Source organism: Strongylocentrotus purpuratus, unplaced genomic scaffold (genome assembly GCF_000002235.5).
Source record: "Strongylocentrotus purpuratus isolate Spur 01 unplaced genomic scaffold, Spur_5.0 spur5_scaffold_14, whole genome shotgun sequence".
In the NCBI taxonomy this organism is placed as follows: Eukaryota; Metazoa; Echinodermata; class Echinoidea; order Camarodonta; family Strongylocentrotidae; genus Strongylocentrotus; species Strongylocentrotus purpuratus.
The window spans coordinates 12,806,223-12,826,731 of NW_022145599.1; the positions used below are offsets into that span (position 1 = coordinate 12,806,223).

General features: G+C 37.9%; 1 protein-coding gene across 2 annotated transcripts in view; it reads left to right on the plus strand.

Moving 5' to 3' along the window:
• LOC590908 (TRIO and F-actin-binding protein) overlaps positions 1–13,796 on the plus strand; it is a 106,082-nt gene extending 92,286 nt beyond the window's left edge. For both annotated transcript variants that reach the window (XM_030984215.1, XM_011683501.2), the window contains 10 exons: positions 381–513; positions 1,308–1,480; positions 2,310–2,439; positions 3,959–4,035; positions 4,852–4,962; positions 6,534–6,635; positions 7,241–7,379; positions 7,763–11,950; positions 12,466–12,640; positions 13,222–13,796. In XM_030984215.1, the coding sequence (XP_030840075.1) occupies positions 381–513; positions 1,308–1,480; positions 2,310–2,439; positions 3,959–4,035; positions 4,852–4,962; positions 6,534–6,635; positions 7,241–7,379; positions 7,763–11,950; positions 12,466–12,640; positions 13,222–13,315 (5,322 nt within the window). In that variant the 3' untranslated portion in view covers positions 13,316–13,796. The remainder of the gene's footprint in view (positions 1–380; positions 514–1,307; positions 1,481–2,309; positions 2,440–3,958; positions 4,036–4,851; positions 4,963–6,533; positions 6,636–7,240; positions 7,380–7,762; positions 11,951–12,465; positions 12,641–13,221) is intronic.
• The last annotated feature ends 6,713 nt before the right edge of the window (positions 13,797–20,509 follow it).

Here is a 20,509-nt window from a genome sequence, read left to right on the forward strand (position 1 = left end):
AAAAGATGGTGAATTTGAATTAGTAATCAAAAATCTTTAGGTACCGGTAAGCAAATTAAACAGCTGTTGATTAAACCATTTTTAAAACCATTTGATACAACACTGTAGTATTACATGCATATCTAATTCCATTACATACTCAGTTTTTAAAGCCTGAATTCACAAAGATTAAAATTTGAACCATCATCTAAACCATCGTTCAAACTGTATTGCCCTTTCATTGGACATGAGGCCATACATGTACAGTGGAGGTTTCAAACATGGTTTAAGATAAACTTCCTTGTGGACACCGGCCAATAGGTTTCAATCCGATTGTCTCAAGCTTTGTCTACCGGTATGTATTAATAGATACCATGTTGTTGTTATCATCTTGTGTACAGGATCTTCCCCCTCCACCACCCGAGATGTTGCACCATGGGGGTCAATCACCGGCCATGGTACCCCCAAGCCCTACCTCGAGGATGAACCATGGTGTTCCTAGTTCTCCTCATTACCCTCCACACTCTCCTAGTGGTAAGTTTTTTTTCATCCATTCTCACAATCAATTTCACCAACTAGTAAGTTATTATCCCTCTGAGCACCAAAAGTGGGAACTCTAAGTTTGGGCTCTTTTGACTAGAAGTAGTAGTAGCAAGAATGAAAATGAGATTTTCTCAGGGCTTTTTTAATTAGCCTTCTCTCTTTGCATCATCAATGTTGATCCGTCTCCCGCTCCCACCAAACAAACTCTGATAGATACATCATGTATTTTGTCAAGGAAAAGGACTTGTATCTTTTGAAAGAATATACATATACACTAGGAGGGAAGTACAACATATTTTTCCTCTTTGAATCTGTATTTTTTAATTTTACAAAGCTTTTCCTTTTTGTTGATGTAGACCATCAACATGGATACTTTTCTTTGTATTTCTAAGGGAAATAAGTTTTTCTTTCTCCAGGATATCAGTTACGTAAGGTAACATGAGGGCAATACATGGATATATTTATATGATCAGTCCCAAAGCCCGTTTTATTTCCTTTATCCAAATCACTTCCTGCAACATGTTCCTGCAATCAGGTGCTTCAAACAAAAAGTTTCACAATAATAATAATAATAATAATAATAATAGATCACATTTATAATGTGCCTAATACTTTGTTTCTAGGGGCAGTATATATTTTTACCCAAACCCCTTTTCAGTTCCTTAATTCAAATCACTTCTGGCAATATGTTTTTGTGATCAGGTGCTAGTTTCCTCAATTTCTATAATTCCTGCCACCACCATTCCAGTTAACCTTTACGCGTTCAATTCCTTTCCTCCTTGCAGGCAATGGTGGTTATTACAACCAGTTTCAGTTCCCCGCATCAGCCGGTAGTTCACCCAGTAGGCAGCCGTTTAGAGGTAAACCAAGTTTTGACGATCCTCCCTGGCTCAGAACACCCCAGTCAAGGAATAGACCTCCAAGCGGTGCGGACTACCCAGAGGACCATACTGCAAATGTAAGCATTTCTTGACATATGTGATTATTGTTATTAAACAGATGCAGAATTGAAAGTTGCTTGCTTTTGTCAATTTTAACAATCTGGGCCCAGTCTTAAAAAAAGTTGATATCAATCGCAACTTATATGCAATTGATATCAATCACAAGTATGTACATAAGATATAGGAGACTGCAAACTTGCGATTGATCGAAGGAATTGCAATTGATTTGGTTCAATCGTAACTCTTAGTAAGACGGGGCCCTAGCCTTTGTTGCATAATGGGACATTATACTGGTCCAACAACTCATCTGTGTGGTATGCACTTCAGAAAGAGAACCATATTTTCAATGCTAATATTTAGTGTTTGCAATTGACCTCTACTTTGAGAAACTGGCTCAAACTATTTCTGAAATATCTATCATGCTGTAGATTTATTTTTATAGATAAGAACTGACTGGAGATCACACTCTCTGAAAAGCACAACATGTGTTCATATATGAAACACATTCTTGTAAATTTTGTTTTGGATGACTAAATTAGTTTCTGCATCTTTCTTTGCTCATTACTCAGCGATCAGAAAACTCCAAGTTTTATCTATGTCCTATACTTGTAGTCTTGAACATTGAGTGTAAGTTTGGTTTGATTTTAAGTTATGGAAAAGTGAAAACCAAGAATACCTGTGAATTGAAATAATGAGGCATTCATAGGAATGCTAATTTATTTATCTGTTATATTCAATTGCAACCTATCTGGTCTATTTCTACTTTAATATAAGTGATATACCGGTACCTGTCTAGGTGATGCAATATTCACCTCATTAATCCTACTCTCCTCTTTATCGACCTAGGGTCAAGCAATGAGAGGTCACCTAGGTATGATGGGTGGTCACCAATCATTACAGAACAACAAATCTATGATGCATGGCCACCCGGCCCACAGTATGGACAACATGCTTGCCTCGGACTTCCACTGTAATGGTGAGTACCAGGACGGTGGATTTATCCCAACCCTTGCCGACCGAATCCTCTGACAAATAATCTGGAATTATTAAATCTGTGATCTGTATGTGTTGTGAATATGCAAATACATTGCTTTTGAATATTCATGTTTTCGATGTGAGTTGAGAGATTGAGCTAACCGACCAAATCCTCTGAGAAATAATCTGGAATGATTAAATCTGTACATATGCATGTACACTGTATTTGTTATGAATATGCAAATACATTGCTTTTGAATATTCATGTTTTCGATATGAGTTGAGAGACGGAGCAAACAAACCTATTGTATAGATTTCGAGGAAATGGGCTACCTGATTTTGTGCTTGTTTTGTAAAGTTATCAGTATGGGAATAGATGCTGTAATATTGTTTTATCTCCCAGACATACTGTAACATATGTGCAGTTAATGGTGCATTGAATAAAGATAGTTGAAATGTCAGAGATGACATAACCTACCTGAAAGTTTGATGATATGCTGGTGATATTTACCCATATGGTATGAACAGTTTAAATATAAATAAAAAAGATAACAATAATAATAATAATAATAATATTTTTGCTTACATTGCGCTTGATACATCAGGAATTTCCTAGTTTCTAAGCGCTTTACATTTTTACCCCGGTCATGTTTACCGGTAGGTTAGATTTTATGTATTGAACAGGTCCTTATTCATTCGCATTGGAAAAGAAAATATGTCACCCACTTATACCTGTCCCTATATTATTTTCTGTTGATGTTTGATTAATAATCTCATTGCTTTAGGAAAAGGAAGTATGTTATTCTTGCACCTGTCTCCGTTCTGTATTGAGCAAATATTTGTCAAACCAACGAGCAAACTATTTTAATTCCTTGGCAGGATTGGTTGCCCACAGGGAGGAAGTGGTTAATGTTCTGCAATTTAAAAGTGTGTTTTAGGCTTGTTTTACTTGGATAAGAGCCCAGTATAATGATGAGGTTTTGAGGATACAGGATCCTCTATATTGATTTGTATGTGTTAGATTCCCACCAACCTCACAGTACTTTTTTTTTCCTCCTAAAATGGATAGTCCCTGAGATCGATGTAAAACTAGTTTAAAATTGGGGGGGGGGGGGGGGTGAGGTGCCGTTTTTTCATGACTTGCTTGAAAGCTTCACGCAAGCGCTAGGCGCCTAGCTTTGCTCAGATTTCTAAAACTCTGACTAAAACCTTTTTTTTTAAACTCTCGCTATTACCACTGTTGGCAATTCAAGAGGGTATGTTATGCTCCATCTTTTGAAGGAGAGAGCCTATTTTATATGGATGAGCTATGAGGATAGATGACTTATACAAGTACTATCTGTCTGTGTTGATTTGTATTCTTTAGATTCAGAAAGACCTCACAATGATTAAATAAAGTAATTCAAGAGGGCATTTCATGTTCCATTCTCCATCTTCTGAAGGAAGAGAGTCTATTATATCAATGAGCTTTGAGGATAGGTGACTGACACTATATGTCTGTGTTAATTTGAATCCTTTAGATTCCCAAAGACCTCACAGTGATGGTATATCTGACTTCCATGTGGATGCAATATCAGCTCAACATGAAGGCATCAAGGTAAGAAAGAATCCTCTCAATTACATCTCTCTCGTAGCCAATCAGTTCAATCTAATTCAATTTAATTCAATTCAGTTTACTCCTTGACAAAGAGTTTCCATTAAAGATAAGCTTAAGTTGTGGTAATGATAGCAAATAAATTCTCACAGAATCCAACAAAACTTACACTGAATGCTCAAGATTACAAGTAAATGGCATGTCCCAAATGATTTTAGTAGAACATGTATAGTGGCCGAGTAATGAGCATAACAAGGTAAGGAAATCAAGGTAAGTAGGCCCGACACCATGTGCTTAACTCAGGTCACTATGTGCAATGATAGTTGTGGTTTTTATTGAAGATGATTTCCAGCAAGTTTTTGTGTGTTTGTTTTTATTTTGCTGGTTCAGACATTTTTGTTTGTTGTCGATATTGATCAAATGATACATAACATATTGGTTCTCTGATCTTTGTGACAGTGCTGTCTTCGTAATCTTTAGCACATGCTTTCATAAGTTATACTGTTTGTCCCACCCTCCTTTCTCTTTTTGTTGTTGTTGAAAAATAAGTTTCATTTTCACTTCAAGACTGTGAAACTCAAGATTGTGAAAATACAAATTGATAATGAGCTCTTGAACAGTTTGACTAGTGAGAGCATTCAATTAAACGTGCACTTTCACCTATAATTTTGGCTAAATTCTGGATATATACCATTTTCCGTCATATTCATGTTGGTGTAATTTACGTTGGACTTGATGAATTGAACTATATTGTGATCCCCTATCATAATGATGTGTCAATGATTAAGAGAACAATGTTCTATTTCCTTGTTACTTCAGGATGCTGATAGAATATATGAATGGTTGAGGAGACAAAGGTTAATGGAATACACCAATAACTTCACCAGGTCTGGATACGACATGCCAACGATAGCCAAGATGACTCCTGAGGTAAGGACCCTCTTTATTTCAATGTCTTGCCGATAAGCCAGTCCGTAAATAGCTCCGGAACACATGACCCCAAAATATCCAGATCTTTTACACGATGGATACGTCCCACTTGTGCATTTTAGAATAATCACTGCCGAAGTGATGGAGGTGCTTCATGAATACCTTTTGTTTGCCTCTGAGGAGAATGCTTCCACCTGTTTATCAGATAAATGTACTGTCGGTGCATATATGAATACTAATTACGTAACTTTCATGAGCACGATACCAGTATTCGTCTCAATGGTTTTACAATATGGGAATGAACGACCTTGATCTATCTGCCCATGCGCAAATCCTAATTACGAAATCGCTTGTTAATGCCTTCTTTCTAATAAATGTGCCATGGTCTAGTGGATAGGTCACTGGATTGTGATGTACAATGTAGGGTTCAAATTTCTGTCAAGGCATTGATGTCCTTCAACAAGACATTAATCTCCATTTGCTACTCTCCACCCAGGTAAATTACATGGATAGCAATAGATTCATTCAATGCTTCAATGCTCTGTTATTGTAGCTGATCTAAATCGTGCTTAATAATAGTATTCAGTGCTTTGTATACTCCGGGAAAATTCACTTTATGCATCCATCCATGCATCCAAAGTATTCTCATTTTCAAAAAACTAGAAATTGGATAGTTTTCTTCCAAAATTGTTTGGACTTTGGCTGAGTTTATCATCAAGTCAGTCAACATCATTAACAGTTATCATTGACAGGTGTTTAAGAATGCTACAAAGTATTCCTGAATACATGTCAGATTAGGCTAATGACTTCCCGTAAGCTCTAACTGTCCATATCAGTTTTATATTGTGTTTCCACATTTTTGGGGGAAGAATCAATAATATAAAGAGGAAAGGGAAAAAAGAAGGAAATTGTGAAAAGTCATTTAAATTAAATGGTTTGTCTGCATGCTGGACATGACTGATTATAATTTGATTATTATCGTTAAAGTACACTTGGAGGTTGATAACTGTTAACATGCAGGTTACTGTAAAACCATAGACTTTTGGAATGTCTACAAGTGGTCCCACATTCAGAGTAATTTCATTAATCAGTGGAACTGTTGAATTACAACGGTGAATCTTTGCCATATTGCCTAAAAATAGCTGTCATTAATAACTTTTGAAGTTTCATGTTGCAAAAGCTTCTGTTGAGTGTTTCACAAAGACTAATATAGACTGTAAGTTGGACTTTTAAAACTAGAGCAGGCCATTCATGCAACTGTTTGCTCTCACTATTGGTCTCTCAATTATGATCTTTAGATAATATTTTTTCCTTCAATAATGAACTATCAAAAAATGTAAATTTGTGACCACGATTGATACGTCCCTTGAGAAACTAATGCCAGGAATGGTTAGAGGAACTAGTGGCAAGAATGGCCTGCCATAGTTAAGTCCAACTTGAAGTCGATCTTAGTCCTAGTGAGACATTCCCCTGGTCTTACAATAGTGTAGAAAAGAATAAAATGTTGTGGGACTCCCTTTCACAGTCGCCTTATGTCATTGATTCAAACTCTTATCTCATTGATATTACAGGACCTGACAGCCATCGGTATCACCAAGCCCAGCCACAGGAAACGCATCACAGCCATGATCGCACAGATGAGAGAAGCAGATCCGGTGCCAGGATATATACCGGTAAGGCTATTTTCACATGTTAAAGTTGCTCATGCGTGGGTATATAGAGGGCAGCACACGGATGTATGCACAGGAGCATAATACCTGTTGGCTCAGTGTTATGTAGTGATAGCCAAGTGGCCTACTTCACAAACAACTATGTACCCACGCATGACATCTTTAAGAGTTTACAATCTGGCTTGATGGAGCTAGATAAAGTGACAAGTACAAGTCTCAGGCATTTCCATTTGCTACCTGTAGAACGCTTTATCCTAGTCCTGGGCCCGCCTTTTAAAAAGTTGCGATTGATATGGGTAGCAACTTTGTACAAAAGAAATAAGGGACTGGAAACTTGTAATTGATTAGAGAACTTGTGATTGATGAGAGGACTTGCAATTGATTAGAAGACTTGCAATTCATTCAGATCTCAATCTTGATTTTTTTTTGGATTTAAAAAAAAAATTTAATTCACGGGTTGACGTAGGGATATGGCTGATGGTATTGGGATCGCAGTCAGTACCACAATACCTTGAGGAGCAACGGCTGCAGAGTTGTGTCTTCCATTAAACTATGCTTTTTCAGAATCACTATAAAGACTGACCTCGATAATTTTTTGCTTTTTACAGGGTGATGTAGGGACGTGGTTGAGGCTTTTGGATCTCAGTCAGTACCACAACACCTTGAACACCAACAGATATGGAGTCATGGAGGAGGTCTTTCACATCACGTGGGAGGATCTTCAGGACATTGGCATCGATATGCTAGGTACGTAATTGGATCACTACCTTTTATTGACATCATCACAGGCTTGTCAACTGTTATACCATTATTATTTGAAAGCCATGTTGATGAATGGATACTTCTTGAAAAATTTGTTCAAAGTCTTTTGTTTCTTTATTCCTTTAGATTTATAATGGAGATATGAAATAATTGTATTTATAACATCAAATGAGCTAATGATTAAAAGGATGATTGTGAAAAGGAGAAGAGATATTAACCTGCAGTGCCTTCTTACCTAGACTAAAATCACATACAACTCAAATGGTCTGAACAAAATTAGAATGGTGACAAAAAAAAGTCATAAAGAACAGTCTGATTTTTCTTTTAAGAAAAGTAACAATATTCCTTTCCATGATTCTCCTGCCTAGGTCACCAGAAGAAAATCATGCTTGCAGTTAGGAGGTTAAAAGACTTGAAGAAGAAGGGCTGGGTACCCGGTCATCAACTCAACAGCGACTCCGGCGGCAGCGGATCACCTCAATCCTCTGTCGATGGCATCACACCTCTTCCTCCAGGAGGATTGCATCTACCGCTTCAAGAGAGGGCATCACCGCAGTCACCGCAGCAGGAGTTTGTCAACCCGCCCCTCGCTAGGAAACATTCTGGAGTCCGCAGCAGCCGCGAGAGTCTGAGCAGCGATATCAGCAACAGGTCAGCAGGGTCATCGTCACAGGACACAACGACCCCCCAGGATCCACATCCACCGATGATGCACTTACGGCATCCCAAGCATCATGCGGATGCAAGTTATGTACCGGCGACTGCAACGATGAACGTCGGTGATGATGGGAAGCGTACCCCATCCCCAAAGGATACACCGACAACAGAACCAAAGAATGCCAAAGAAGGAAATTACGGTTCTTTTTCGACTTTCAAGCAACCCAATGGCGGTGCTGCGCAGATTCTGCCAGTGCAGAAAGGGCCTCAGGGTATTGATAAACTTATTGGTATCCATAAGAGAGAGCAGAGCAACAGGGATTCGATCGAGAGTGCGTCCAGTTTCGGGTCAGGGTCTGGGTCCGGTTCAGGGGATCATTCTTTTATGGGTTCCAAGAAATCGCTACCCCCTGCACCACCAAGAAGGACTAACTCCATGATAACAACAGTCCCTGACCCAGAGAAACTAAGGACAGCTACAATAGGTAGGAAGAAGTCCATGAAACCATACCATGATAGGGAATCTGCTGTAGCATCTGGAATGGCCAGACATCCAGAGATCACATCAGGGTTTGCAACCATTAAAAGAACTCCTTCAAGAAAGACTGATACATTACGGAGAATGCAGAGATCACAATCTCATGACAGCGAGCCCTTGTCAGCCATAATCAGTAGGTCATCAGAAGTTCTATTTAAGCCGCCTGCGGCACCTTCAGTTCCAAAGGTGACACCGGACATGAGAGCTGGTGTTGGACAACCTGGACACCGTGTGGCCCCTTCCAATGGACAGGAAGATATGAACAGTAGTAGGGTACAACCAGTAGAGGTTGGTGCAATGCAATGGGGAATGCAGGCTCCAAATCAAATGGTGAATGCAGGTGCTCCTCCAATCGAAAGGACTTCCCCCAACCAGATCCAGCACCAACAAGCCCATAATCAAATTCAAAATCAAATGGTGAATGCAAATCCACAACAGTTTCAAAGAACGAATTCTCCCAAGCATACCTATCAACAAGAAGCCCATAATCAAATTCCAAATCAAATGATGAATGCAAATCCACAACAGTTTCAAAGAACGAATTCTCCTAAGCATATTCATCAACAACAAGCCCATAATCAAAGTCAAAATCAAACGATGGATGCAAATTCACCACAGTTTCAAAGAACGAATTCTCCAAATCATACCCATCAACAACAAGCCCATAATCAAATTCAAAATCAAATGGTGAATTTAAATCCTGCACAGGTTCAAAGAACAAATTCTCCCCAGCATACCCATCAACAACAAGCCCATAATCAAGTCCAAAATCAAATGGTGAATGCAAATCCACCACAGGATGATATGAATGTAGCACAAGCTCAAAGGACTTCACCTAGACCGACCCACAATCAAGTGGTGCGCAAGGATTCTAATTCTTCTTCAGTGTCCATGCCAGGTGGTAGGCATGGCATCCCTACACCATTCGCGATTCCTCAACAGGATGCTGCGGTGCACCTCCAAAATGCCCATAATCATCATGTTCAGGTACAGCAAGAATCCAGGCAAGATATCCCACAACCCCAGAGTATGAATGCCCAGCAGGATCACCCGATTTACTCATCTGTGCAAGTACCGCAGTCCCCTAGGAAAAACAATGAGCAACCAAAGAATTACCCTTTGTCGGATCAAAACCAAACTAGTAACTATAGGCCTGTTGTTGGAACGCAAGCTATAGAACAAGCACAGAATATTCTTTCTGAAGCAATAGAATCTCAACAGGCGTCAACATTTCCTAATGGCAGCTACCCACATTCCAAAATGCATTTACGCAATGAGGGTAACAATATACTTGATCCATCTAACACGAATACCAGTATATGGGACCAAGGACGATCTTTACCAGATAGCCACACAAAGTCTTTATCAAGAAATAGGGCGGCAGAGATAGAGAGGAGCCTCCAAGTTGAGAAACAATCGAAGCAATCCAACAGCTATAGCTTTGTGATGCCTCCACCTTCTACAGCAACTGTATTAGACTCTGGGAGGAGAGCGTCAGCTGTCTCTGCTGCAGGCAGCGAAAATAGTAGCAATAGTTCTGAAGGCGGTAGTCAACCACGAAGACCAGGCAGCGCAGAAGTGCTGTGGAAGAAGCAGTCCCACGGAGACGATAGTACACCAGTATTAAACCCTGTTCTTTCAAATCCTCTACAAGGTATTTGGAGACCAAAGTCGAGACATCAAAATCGAAACTCAAATGCTGAAATTGATGAGGATTTGACAACAGACGTCTCGTCGTCGTCCAAGGGATCATCGTCCTCCAAAGGATCAGAAGAAGATTCGCCCATCAAGACGCAAGCAACGTTTTTGCAGCTGAAGAAACAGTTTCTGAACACCGACTCTCATCCTTTGAATTACCAAACTTTGAAAAGACCGCCAAAGAAACCTGAACCTCTGGCACCAGAGTTCAGGTCACGGTCAAGGTCGTTCACTGAACAAGAGGAGTTCAATCAGTCACCAGTCAGCAAGTATGCTCCTTTTAGCTTTGAAACCATGAACCGTAACATGAATGCAAATTCTGTAGGAGAGGAGGAATCCTCATCTCCTAGACTGTATGAAGAAATTGATGATCGGTTTATGTCTTCCTTCAACAAGTCAAGTCCTCGAACATCACCAAGACATTCAACCGTGAACCAGCCCCAGCAACCTAAGCCAGTTCCTATTCCAGTGGTACCCGGGTCTGTACCTCAGCGGCAACCTTATATGCAAGCACCATTTGTCCCTCCTCCCCCAGTTGGTCCACCTCCAGCTGTACCAGTATTACCCAACTCTGTACCTCCAGTCGCCCCTGAGGTTCAGACTCAAGTACAGGTACCTAATGCATCTCCTGTAAGGGTACCTGCTCCTTTATCACCTGCCCTTCCACCCCCACCACCATTATCACCAATGGGACGAGCTGCAATTTCTTCAGCACCATCACCACCAATGCCGCCACCACCTGCACCTATTGCGTTTGCACCTCCAGCACCACCACCAGTACCAGCTGTCTCACAGCCGCCCCCTCCTCCTGCCCCTCCACCACCTACAAACATGCAGCTGACCAATATTAAACAGAGCAGGAAAGCAACCGCAGTGCTACCAGTGAATGGGAAAGGAAGTAGCAGTGCACCCAAAAAGATGATGGGTGACATCGGTGGTGGTGGTGTCGATATGATGGCTGAACTTAAGCTTCGCCAGAAGAAAAGACAGAAGGTGCCAGTAGTATCAGAGAGCTGGGAATCAAACTCGGACACTATAAAACGTAAACCACCTTCTCCCAATGAAATGGTTAATGAAGAGGCAGCTGTACCTTTTAGTGACTCAAAAGAGATGCCACCTCCTCCAACCGAACAGACAACGTCACCACCCTCTGTAGAGGTGAAGAAACGGGCTGTGCCACCAGTAGTCCTGCCCAAGACTCGATCTCCACCCAAACCTTCAAAACCTCAAGAGACACTTCCCCCAGCATCCACAAACGCTCTATCACCCAGACTAATCCCCATTGAGGAACCAACAAGTAGACTGGTTCCTATCCAGGAGCCCAAGAACAGGCTTGTCCCCATCGAGGACCCCAAGGATATAGACATCTTCTCATCTGACATGGATAAATTGGAGGATCACGATGAGGTGGTGGACTCAGATAGCAGTGAGAGTAGTGATACCCTTGAGACTGGTCTCACCGGTTTTGAGAATGAAAATACAGACACCATCAAGAAACAGCCAACAAGACTTAGCCCTAGGAGACAGACTGCCGGAGAAAGTGGCTCCTATGGTGCAGAGATTTTCGCAGCATCTGTGCCTTCATTCCCTGTAGAGAATCCGGCCACCATGAGCTACAAGCCAGTTGAAGATGCTGCTGCAGATGCGGACTCACTTGGTGAAGGTACTTAATCTTTCCAAAGTCTATAATTGTAGTATGAACCAGAATGATATACAAATATGTACATGTCCATGAATTTTAAAGATGAGAAACAAAGACAACTTTTAAAGTCAATTTGATTTACTGTTTTGTTATGGCTTTGTGCTAACAAAGCTGTGACTTTTGATCCTTGATTCTAGAGTTGGCATATAGCAATAAGATTACTTAGCCTAATAAAAAGTCCAATCTGCCTTGTATTTTAATCAATTAAATTTGTGTACTTAAAAATATTGCTCAAACCACTTGTAATCACATGAATTATATTGGTATCCCCAGCTTCCTTATTGGGTAACTTAGTACATGTTGAAGGAATCTTCATTCAATTTTTTTTTAGACAAAAGTGTTCTGTCTTTAAGAATTTCCAAATATTTAGTACTCTCATTCATTCTTGTGTTTAAATACACATTAATTTGATTTGGAAGGTTATTTTCCAGTACATCTACAAAAAAGTTTCTTCCTCCATCCTTTTGCATTTACAGCCACCATCAAACTTGAGGATATCTTACGGAGCATGGCCATGGAAGATCCCATGGGAGAATTTGCAGATGATAGCTGGACTCCACCACCAGCTCCAGTCCTCAAACTCCAAACCTCTCCATCATTACCGTCTCCACCGCTACCACCACCACCCGCAGAGCTGGAAGCTAGTACCAGGTAAGAAGACCACACCCATTCCTGAGGGGATTTAACAAAACTTGTCATCAGTGACAAATTTATTTTGTTAATAAGCTACTGAAATCCTTGCTTCTGATTGGTTATCAACAGATTTGTCACTGATTTTTGTGATTTTTCATTGAAAAAAGGCTTTGTGAAACGTGCCCCAGATGTTTGTTCATTTTGTAGAGATGGATTGTCTACGGAACATTTATTTATTTATATCTTCTTTTTTGTTTGGGGGTGGGAGGGGGGTGGCTGTCTTTGCTGTTGTTTATTTGTTCATAGTTAAATTTTGTTTTGAATATATGCACTGAACAATCTTTACAATGTGCTTGTCTGGATGATAGAAGAAGACAGCATAAGCTATTTTCAGTCAAATCTGAGAGTCAGATAAGCTGTCCATGGTATGTAGGGGACTAACCGAAGGATGTCAATGTCAAATTTGAAGCTAGGATAATATTGAGTATAGAAAACTATTTCAGATAGTGTCACTTCTCCTCCAAAATCTTGCAGAACTGTTAAGGAAGAGATCCATTGTATTCTTATTTTCTGTTGAAATTTGGTTTGATCTTTTACAGTGAGGAATCAGGAGAAGATGGCAAGGAGGTTTTCAACGACATCGAGTCCATGTTTGCCAATCTAGCCCTGGACTTGGACAGCATGATGGGCTAGTGGAGATGAGATCTCTCCGAAGGTCACCCGCCAACATTGATGGGAGCTTGGACCTTTGGCGTAGGGCTTATCTAGAGGGACAATCTCTCGATGCTGTACACCGCTTAGGGTCTCCTCGCCCCACTTTGATAGGAGCTGGTTTGGCCATCGAACCTTGGACAGAATGAGATGAGCCCACCATGTCTGCTGCCTCTAAAGTCACTTATCACCTTTGGCCTAGGGGGACAATCTGACCTGAGCCCGCCATCTCTGCTCTAAAGGTCACCTAGGACTGCTTCGGGGGTGCGAAATGGTGCTAGAAGAATATGAACATCAAATTCAAGAACACCATACAGGATTGCTTCAATGAAAGATTTCTCGTCCACACCATCGACTTGCATTATGCCAGAGACCTAACCACATAGAAATCTGGAGGATTAGGAGCTTATCTGTGGTCGCACATAAAAGTGAAAGTACATTGATGAGGAAACCTTTGGGGCATGAATGCAGCGATCCTTCAGGTCATAGATTAAGAAGGGCTTCATTCGTTGATGGGCGGATGGATGAGAGCAATACAGATTTGGGACCGAGAACCTTCACCATGATCTTCAAGCGGTTCTCGTGTTCCAACTTGTTCCATCTCCTCCCTTTAAGGTACGACTGGAGAAGTCCACGTGAAAAACAAACCTGCTCTGCACATGTTGTAGTGTGTTACAGCATACTGAACAGCCATAACGTTCATCTTTATTTATGTTTTTCGTATATCTTACTCTGCAGGGAATACATTCTTTAAACAACAAAAAAATCATTCACAAATAATGAAAATCTGTGATTTATTGTCTCATTATAATTCTGTGATTGATTATCTTAAGTATGGTTTTGAGTTTTTGCGTTACCGCTAAAATTCTCAATAATTTTACATTCTGTGGCAATAGCCTAATCTTACTTTATAATCCACTCACTCACTCACTCGCGAAACTAACTGTTTTCATATCAAAATAATTTATGTGCATTTGACAAAGCCTGATAGATAATAATGTTGATTTTAGCAAGGGGTGCATGAGTTTTGGTAATTGAGAGCACAATAGTTTTCTTTGGGGCAAATTTGGGGGATTCAACCTTTAGGTCGAGATGCAGTTGATAAATAGTTGTCTCTGACACTTACGTAATGAGTTGAATCTAGATGATATATCAATCTACATCCACATACAGGAACATTCACAACTGAGCAAAAGTAGATGACGATGTCGAGTGCAAATAATGTGGGGGTTTCGCTTGATATATCTTTCTTTTTGAAGATGGTTGGCTAAAGTGGTGGATTGTACGTTCTTAAATAAGCCATTGCCTTGTCAATCAGAAAAATACCTCGACTTTATTTCTCATCTCATTATCTTTATCTATTTCATTATTGCTTGTTAGGTGTTTCCCCATTTAGAAAGAAAAGGGACACCTGGGCCCCTTTTCACAAAATTTGTCATCAGTGACAAATGACAGTTTTCTGTGTTATAAGCTACTGAAATCGTTGCTTCAGATTGGTTATCAGCAGATTTGTAACTGATTTTTGTCATTTTTCATTGGAAAAAGGCTTTGTGAAACAGGTCCCTGTTTTTGTTTTGAAATTTCACTGATAACCCCTTGACTACTGAATTTTCTAGTTCTCATAGACTTAACACAGGAACCACCCGGTTTCCATAGCCAATGGGTTACCTTTCTCCGAAGTACATGTATATACATTTATGTCATGGAATAGTATTTAAAGTCTATATCTCTGTTAATACTTCCAAGTGATATGCCTGTTTAAAAGAAGTAGTAGACAACTAGACATAAACCTTCAAACTCATCAAAATAAAAATACTCAGATTGTACGATTACTTTATTTAAACTCCAGATAATTTTTACTAACAATAGCAATCAAGATATTTGAACCAGTATAAATTTATTTAGTCATGGACGACGTAAAATGTTCCATGTAATGATAAACACAAGGTATGCAATCAGTGTCATTTTTAGGAAATATATCCAAGATTACTACCGGTGATACTGATACCAAATAAGTTTCATGAGAAGCAGATTTCCTTTTGTAATTATTGGACAGACCTACCGACTTAACCCAATGATTTACTTTTCTACAAGCAATTATTTTTGTTGGGAGATTGTGCAGTAGTGGCTTCAAAGTTTGAATATGTGTATTTTCTATGCATGGTAATCGAATCAGCAGTGATTTGGAAATTGCACGGCAACTTCCTTTTTGTTTTGTTCTTTTTTGTTAATGAAAGGTACATAATGAGCTTCTGCTTCCTTGAATAATTTATTTGCAATTGCATTATATTTTTCTTCCTTTCTTTTATATATTTTGGATCATGGACCAAAGGGATATAAAATATACTAGAATAATTTATTTCTTTAATATTTTATTTTTGTTTCGTTGTTGCCAATTTGATTTCTTCCATTTGATACTGATTGTTTAATCCTCAGGGAACGTAGCTTAGGACCATCATAGAGTTGTACCATCTGTACAGATACACCGTTATTTGAAGAAATTATCAGATGTGTTCACTTATAAATTTAGGGGATTTAAAAAAAAAAAGGCTTATAAATGTGTTTTTGCGATCTACACAGCCCCAGCACTCATCACATCGATACTGACCTTTTGCTAGTAAGTTGCATTTATATACGCACAATGTTGGTGTTGTAGTTGAGATTGTAGGAGAATTAATTCATGTATTTGATGATGCATGTTTATCAGAGGTTTATGACTACTCAAACAGAGTTTTAATTGGGTCATTTTGAAGGATTACATGTCAGGTTTTAGACAGAGATGAAAATGATAACTGTTTAAACCTTTTTAGATGACATTGTTTGAATGCAGCTATTGTCAAGGGTACATGTTGTTTCATTTTGTGTTGTTGATGTTGTTTATTTAAAAAAACAAAAGACAACTATGTATTATTGAACAAAATGTGTTGCCTCTTGAAAAGAATTTGACACCTTGACAAATCTGAATGACTACTTCAAAAGAAATTTAGAAACATAGACTAATGCTTGTATGAATGGAAGTACTTGCTCAAAAACATATTTATTGTTGGCATTATGAAGGTACATGTGGTTAATGACGTTCATTGAAGTTTTAGGGATTTTGGAGTGTTTTGTATGTTTGAAGAGAATGATCGATACTAGTAAGCCTAGATGTAGTTACTGGTACTCATTATGCTGATGCTGATTTGGCAAACTAATCCATGGTTTCAGAATAATGACTCAATTTACTGAACTGGGACTAAATGAATCGCTTAGATAAAAACATTGTGGGTAGTAGCTATATGTTGCCTAATCAGCTTTCAAAGTTAGTGCATTTTAAATTCCTCATTTTATTGCCGTTTTGTTTTTGTTCCAAATTTCAATTTACATAAATACGCAAATCTGGATTTGTATAGCGCCTAATACAGGATATACCGTCTCTAAACACTAAACAGATATTTTGACCCCGGTCATTGAATTAATTCATGCACAGTGTGCACAATTTTCACTCCCTGGGGAGTATTCTTCCCATTTGGTCGCCATTTTCTATCACAAAGGCTTTCATCATCCTAACAGGTCCCCATTTCACTCCTGGGTATGGAGCGGCAAATGTAGATTAATGCCTCATCAACAGACACTAGTGCCGTGTTAGGGATTGAACCCGTAACCTTGTATTTCCAGTCAAGTGCTTAAACCACTCGACTATGGAATGTACATACAGCATATTTGTCGCTGAAGTACTGCTTGACCAAATGAGCAACAATATGTACACTGTACATCAACGTGTGATATAATTTCTTGTAATTACAAGTGAAGCATTAAATTCACTTCAGCCAACATATTGGTTAAAATTGTTAATGTATAACCTGTGAATGATAAATTATTGGAAGTACTACAATTACCAGTATTTTTTTTCATATCATGTTTATATACGATTGGACATATCATCAGAAAACTTTGTCAAAGTCCTAAAATCATGTCTTCAATTTTGTGGATGATAATTATCTGCGAAATTTATGTACTATTCTTTAATTTCTTGTCATCCATTTATTTTATTGATGATGTCTTTGTATATGATACCTTGAATTACTTTTAAAACCTTTTTTTTAAAAATCAAAAGTAGGATTGAATATTTATATAATTATACTTTCCAGGTTCATACAAAAAAGGTTTGTTGGTAATCACAGTGTCAACATAAAATTATCTTTGGAGAGAATACAGACACAGAGTTAAACGATTTGTTAGAAAAAAGAATATTATATATTTACGGTAAAAAATATTGTGCTCTTCCATTTATTCTACTCACATTTTTATTACCTCTTTGAGCAACTAACAAGAGATCTATATCACAGAGTTATATCAGAAAACTATAACCATTGAAAGCTTGTCCTGGTACTTATATGTATGCCTTAATGGTTTACAATAGAAAGCCAAATTTAAGTCAATAACAGAATATCAAACTAATTTTTTTTTTAACTTCACCAGGAAGATTACCCATATGCTTTAGAGTTAAACATATGTGGTTCCTTGCTTTATTATAAGGGTTGTATTTATTCTATGTTCTTCATAAATCCATAATATTCCTGAAAGGCATGAGAAAGCAACAAGAGATTATTTTTAGAGAGCAAGTGAGAGATATATATATATACATATATACCGAGTATATCTATTTGGTTTAAAGATAGTATACGGTATACTTATAACATGTATACACTTGGCAGGATTGCCATTGCAGCAATAAATTATATCGATGATGGACTTTCCCTTATATTACCTTGCTTCACGTACTACATAATAACTCATTAGTATTTTCTTGCAAACCATTCGCAGCGAATTTGTGTCTAGTATTTATGCATGTGCACTTGATTATTAAAGACATATGAAGTGCCGAGAGTGTATGATATCATATGTCGTTTCTGGTCATCGATTATAGAAATGATTGTTGTAAAGGGACAAGTCATGATTGTCTATAACGTCTTTTTAAAAACATAATCCTGTTTGGAATCATTGCATTGTTTTGTTACATGCTGGGCAAGGCTGTTACTAGCTTTGTTAAAGATATCCTTTTGAACTGCTTTTGATGGTGCATTGTATTATTTGAAATCGTTATGTTGTAGAGCATAATATCATTACAAGTTCCTGAAATGGAAGAGGCATGCTAAATTAGGCAGTCTTTACTTGTAAATGAGAACATTTTTGTATCGAAAGAATTGTGTAAACAAAATACATTTGTGTATGATAGTAATATAGATATTATATGTATATTGACCTGAAGTTTGTATAACTTAAATTGCTTTGTACAGAGAGATCTCCCGACAGTGAAGAACATATCTTTATTATTCTTAAGAATAGTACGATAAAAAGAAGATTAATTTGTAATATGTTGTTTGCAACGTGGCCGATATTATGTATGATGATAATAATTTGATATTTGAAGGTGAACATTTACGTGTATTATATCTAGGCTTCTAAAGGAGAACTGTAAAAGATTGATTGTACATAAAGTATGAATATATTTGTGGCCTTCCACTTTCCTATGTACATGTTCAAGCTGTTCATATAAATTGTTCATATGCTTTTTCAGAGATCTCCGAGGATGAGGAGAGAGAAATATGACGCAAAAATGGAATAAAAAGCAACACCCCAACTCGACTAGTGTTTTGGATCATTTTGTGGGAAGCATGTATGTGTCAGAGGATTTAAAGCAATAAGAAAATGGGGAAAGAGGAAGAAGAATGAGAGATAATACAATAATAGTTACCGGTAGTGAGATTTGTACATGTAGGAAAGACTAAAGAAGTGAGATGAGTGTGAAAATGAAAAATAAGAAAAGTAATAAGATTAAAAAAGAGGAGAGGGAGAGAGAGAGAGTGTATGTAAGGGAGAGGGAGAAAGAGTTAGAAAGAGGAGATAGCGTGTGCGAGTGAGAAAGAGAGACAGAAGGACAGACATACAGCCACAGAAAGAGGCATTCAGGTCATTGAATATAACACAGAATAATAATGTATATCTAGGTACAGAATAAACATGATTGCTGAAGGGTTGGTCGATGAAAGAAGGGAACTTGTGGTAAACCAAACTAATATTGATAGCATATTGAAGCACTTCCTAAATATACAAGTTTAAGAATACCTTTGGATATTTTGATAATCACAGGGCCCAGAAAGAAATAGTTCAGTTCAAAATTTGTCAATACACTGTGTCAACCCAGTTTTACTCAAATCAAGTACGGTAGTCATCAATGATACAACAGGACTCTTCAAATTGGCAGTCATACAAATGTATATATTTAATTCCATAATAAATAAACAAACCATTCAAATGAGCACATATATATATTTGACAGCTTCTTAGTTTTCATATATATTGCCATGGCAAAGCACCATCTTAAACCTGAAGTCATCTTTGTGCATTAATGACATATAGTAACAAAAAAAACTTCTACCGGTAGTCCCTTTTCCAAGTTTTAATATTCTTCTTTTTTCCCTAAGCATTAAAAACCCTTATTAAAGATGGCTGGTATATCAATGTGAGACCAACTAAAGGGTGGAAAATTTGGAATCATGTCCTTTGGCTTTACTGTTCCAGAAAAACACATTATAAAGTTTTTTAAATAAATATTTCCATGTCCATATAATCAACATAAGTCGTTTCATCCGGCCTTACACTGTCTACATTGAAAACAGTGAAAGGTGAGAACTTGTTTACTGGTACATAATATTTCCATCCATTTCACAAAGATTATTAAAAATCATAATATATGACCACAATATATATGTTCAAGTGACTTGGGTCTTTCTGCTTGGCACGAAACTAAAATTCCAAAGGTTGTAATATATACATCCTGGAGAAGTAATACCATTCATTCCTTACATATAGAGTTACCAACTGAATTATTCATACCCCTTGTAAATTAGAAGTACCAGTAAGCCTTTCTATGTCATATTCTTGAGAAAAATATTCCAATTCTTCAAATACATGTACACTGTACTTTAAAAAATACAAAAAAAATGTATTTATAAAGGTATGATACCGTATAAATAATTTAGTCATCTGTATGTCACTCCTCCTTCTTCTATTTATTATCAAAGAGGTAATAGTAACAATATAGTAATAAAACATGTATAGTAAAATAGTAAATACTAATAAAAAGTAGGTGGGCATGCAGGACAAGAAGCTGTTTTTTTTTATTGTTGTTTC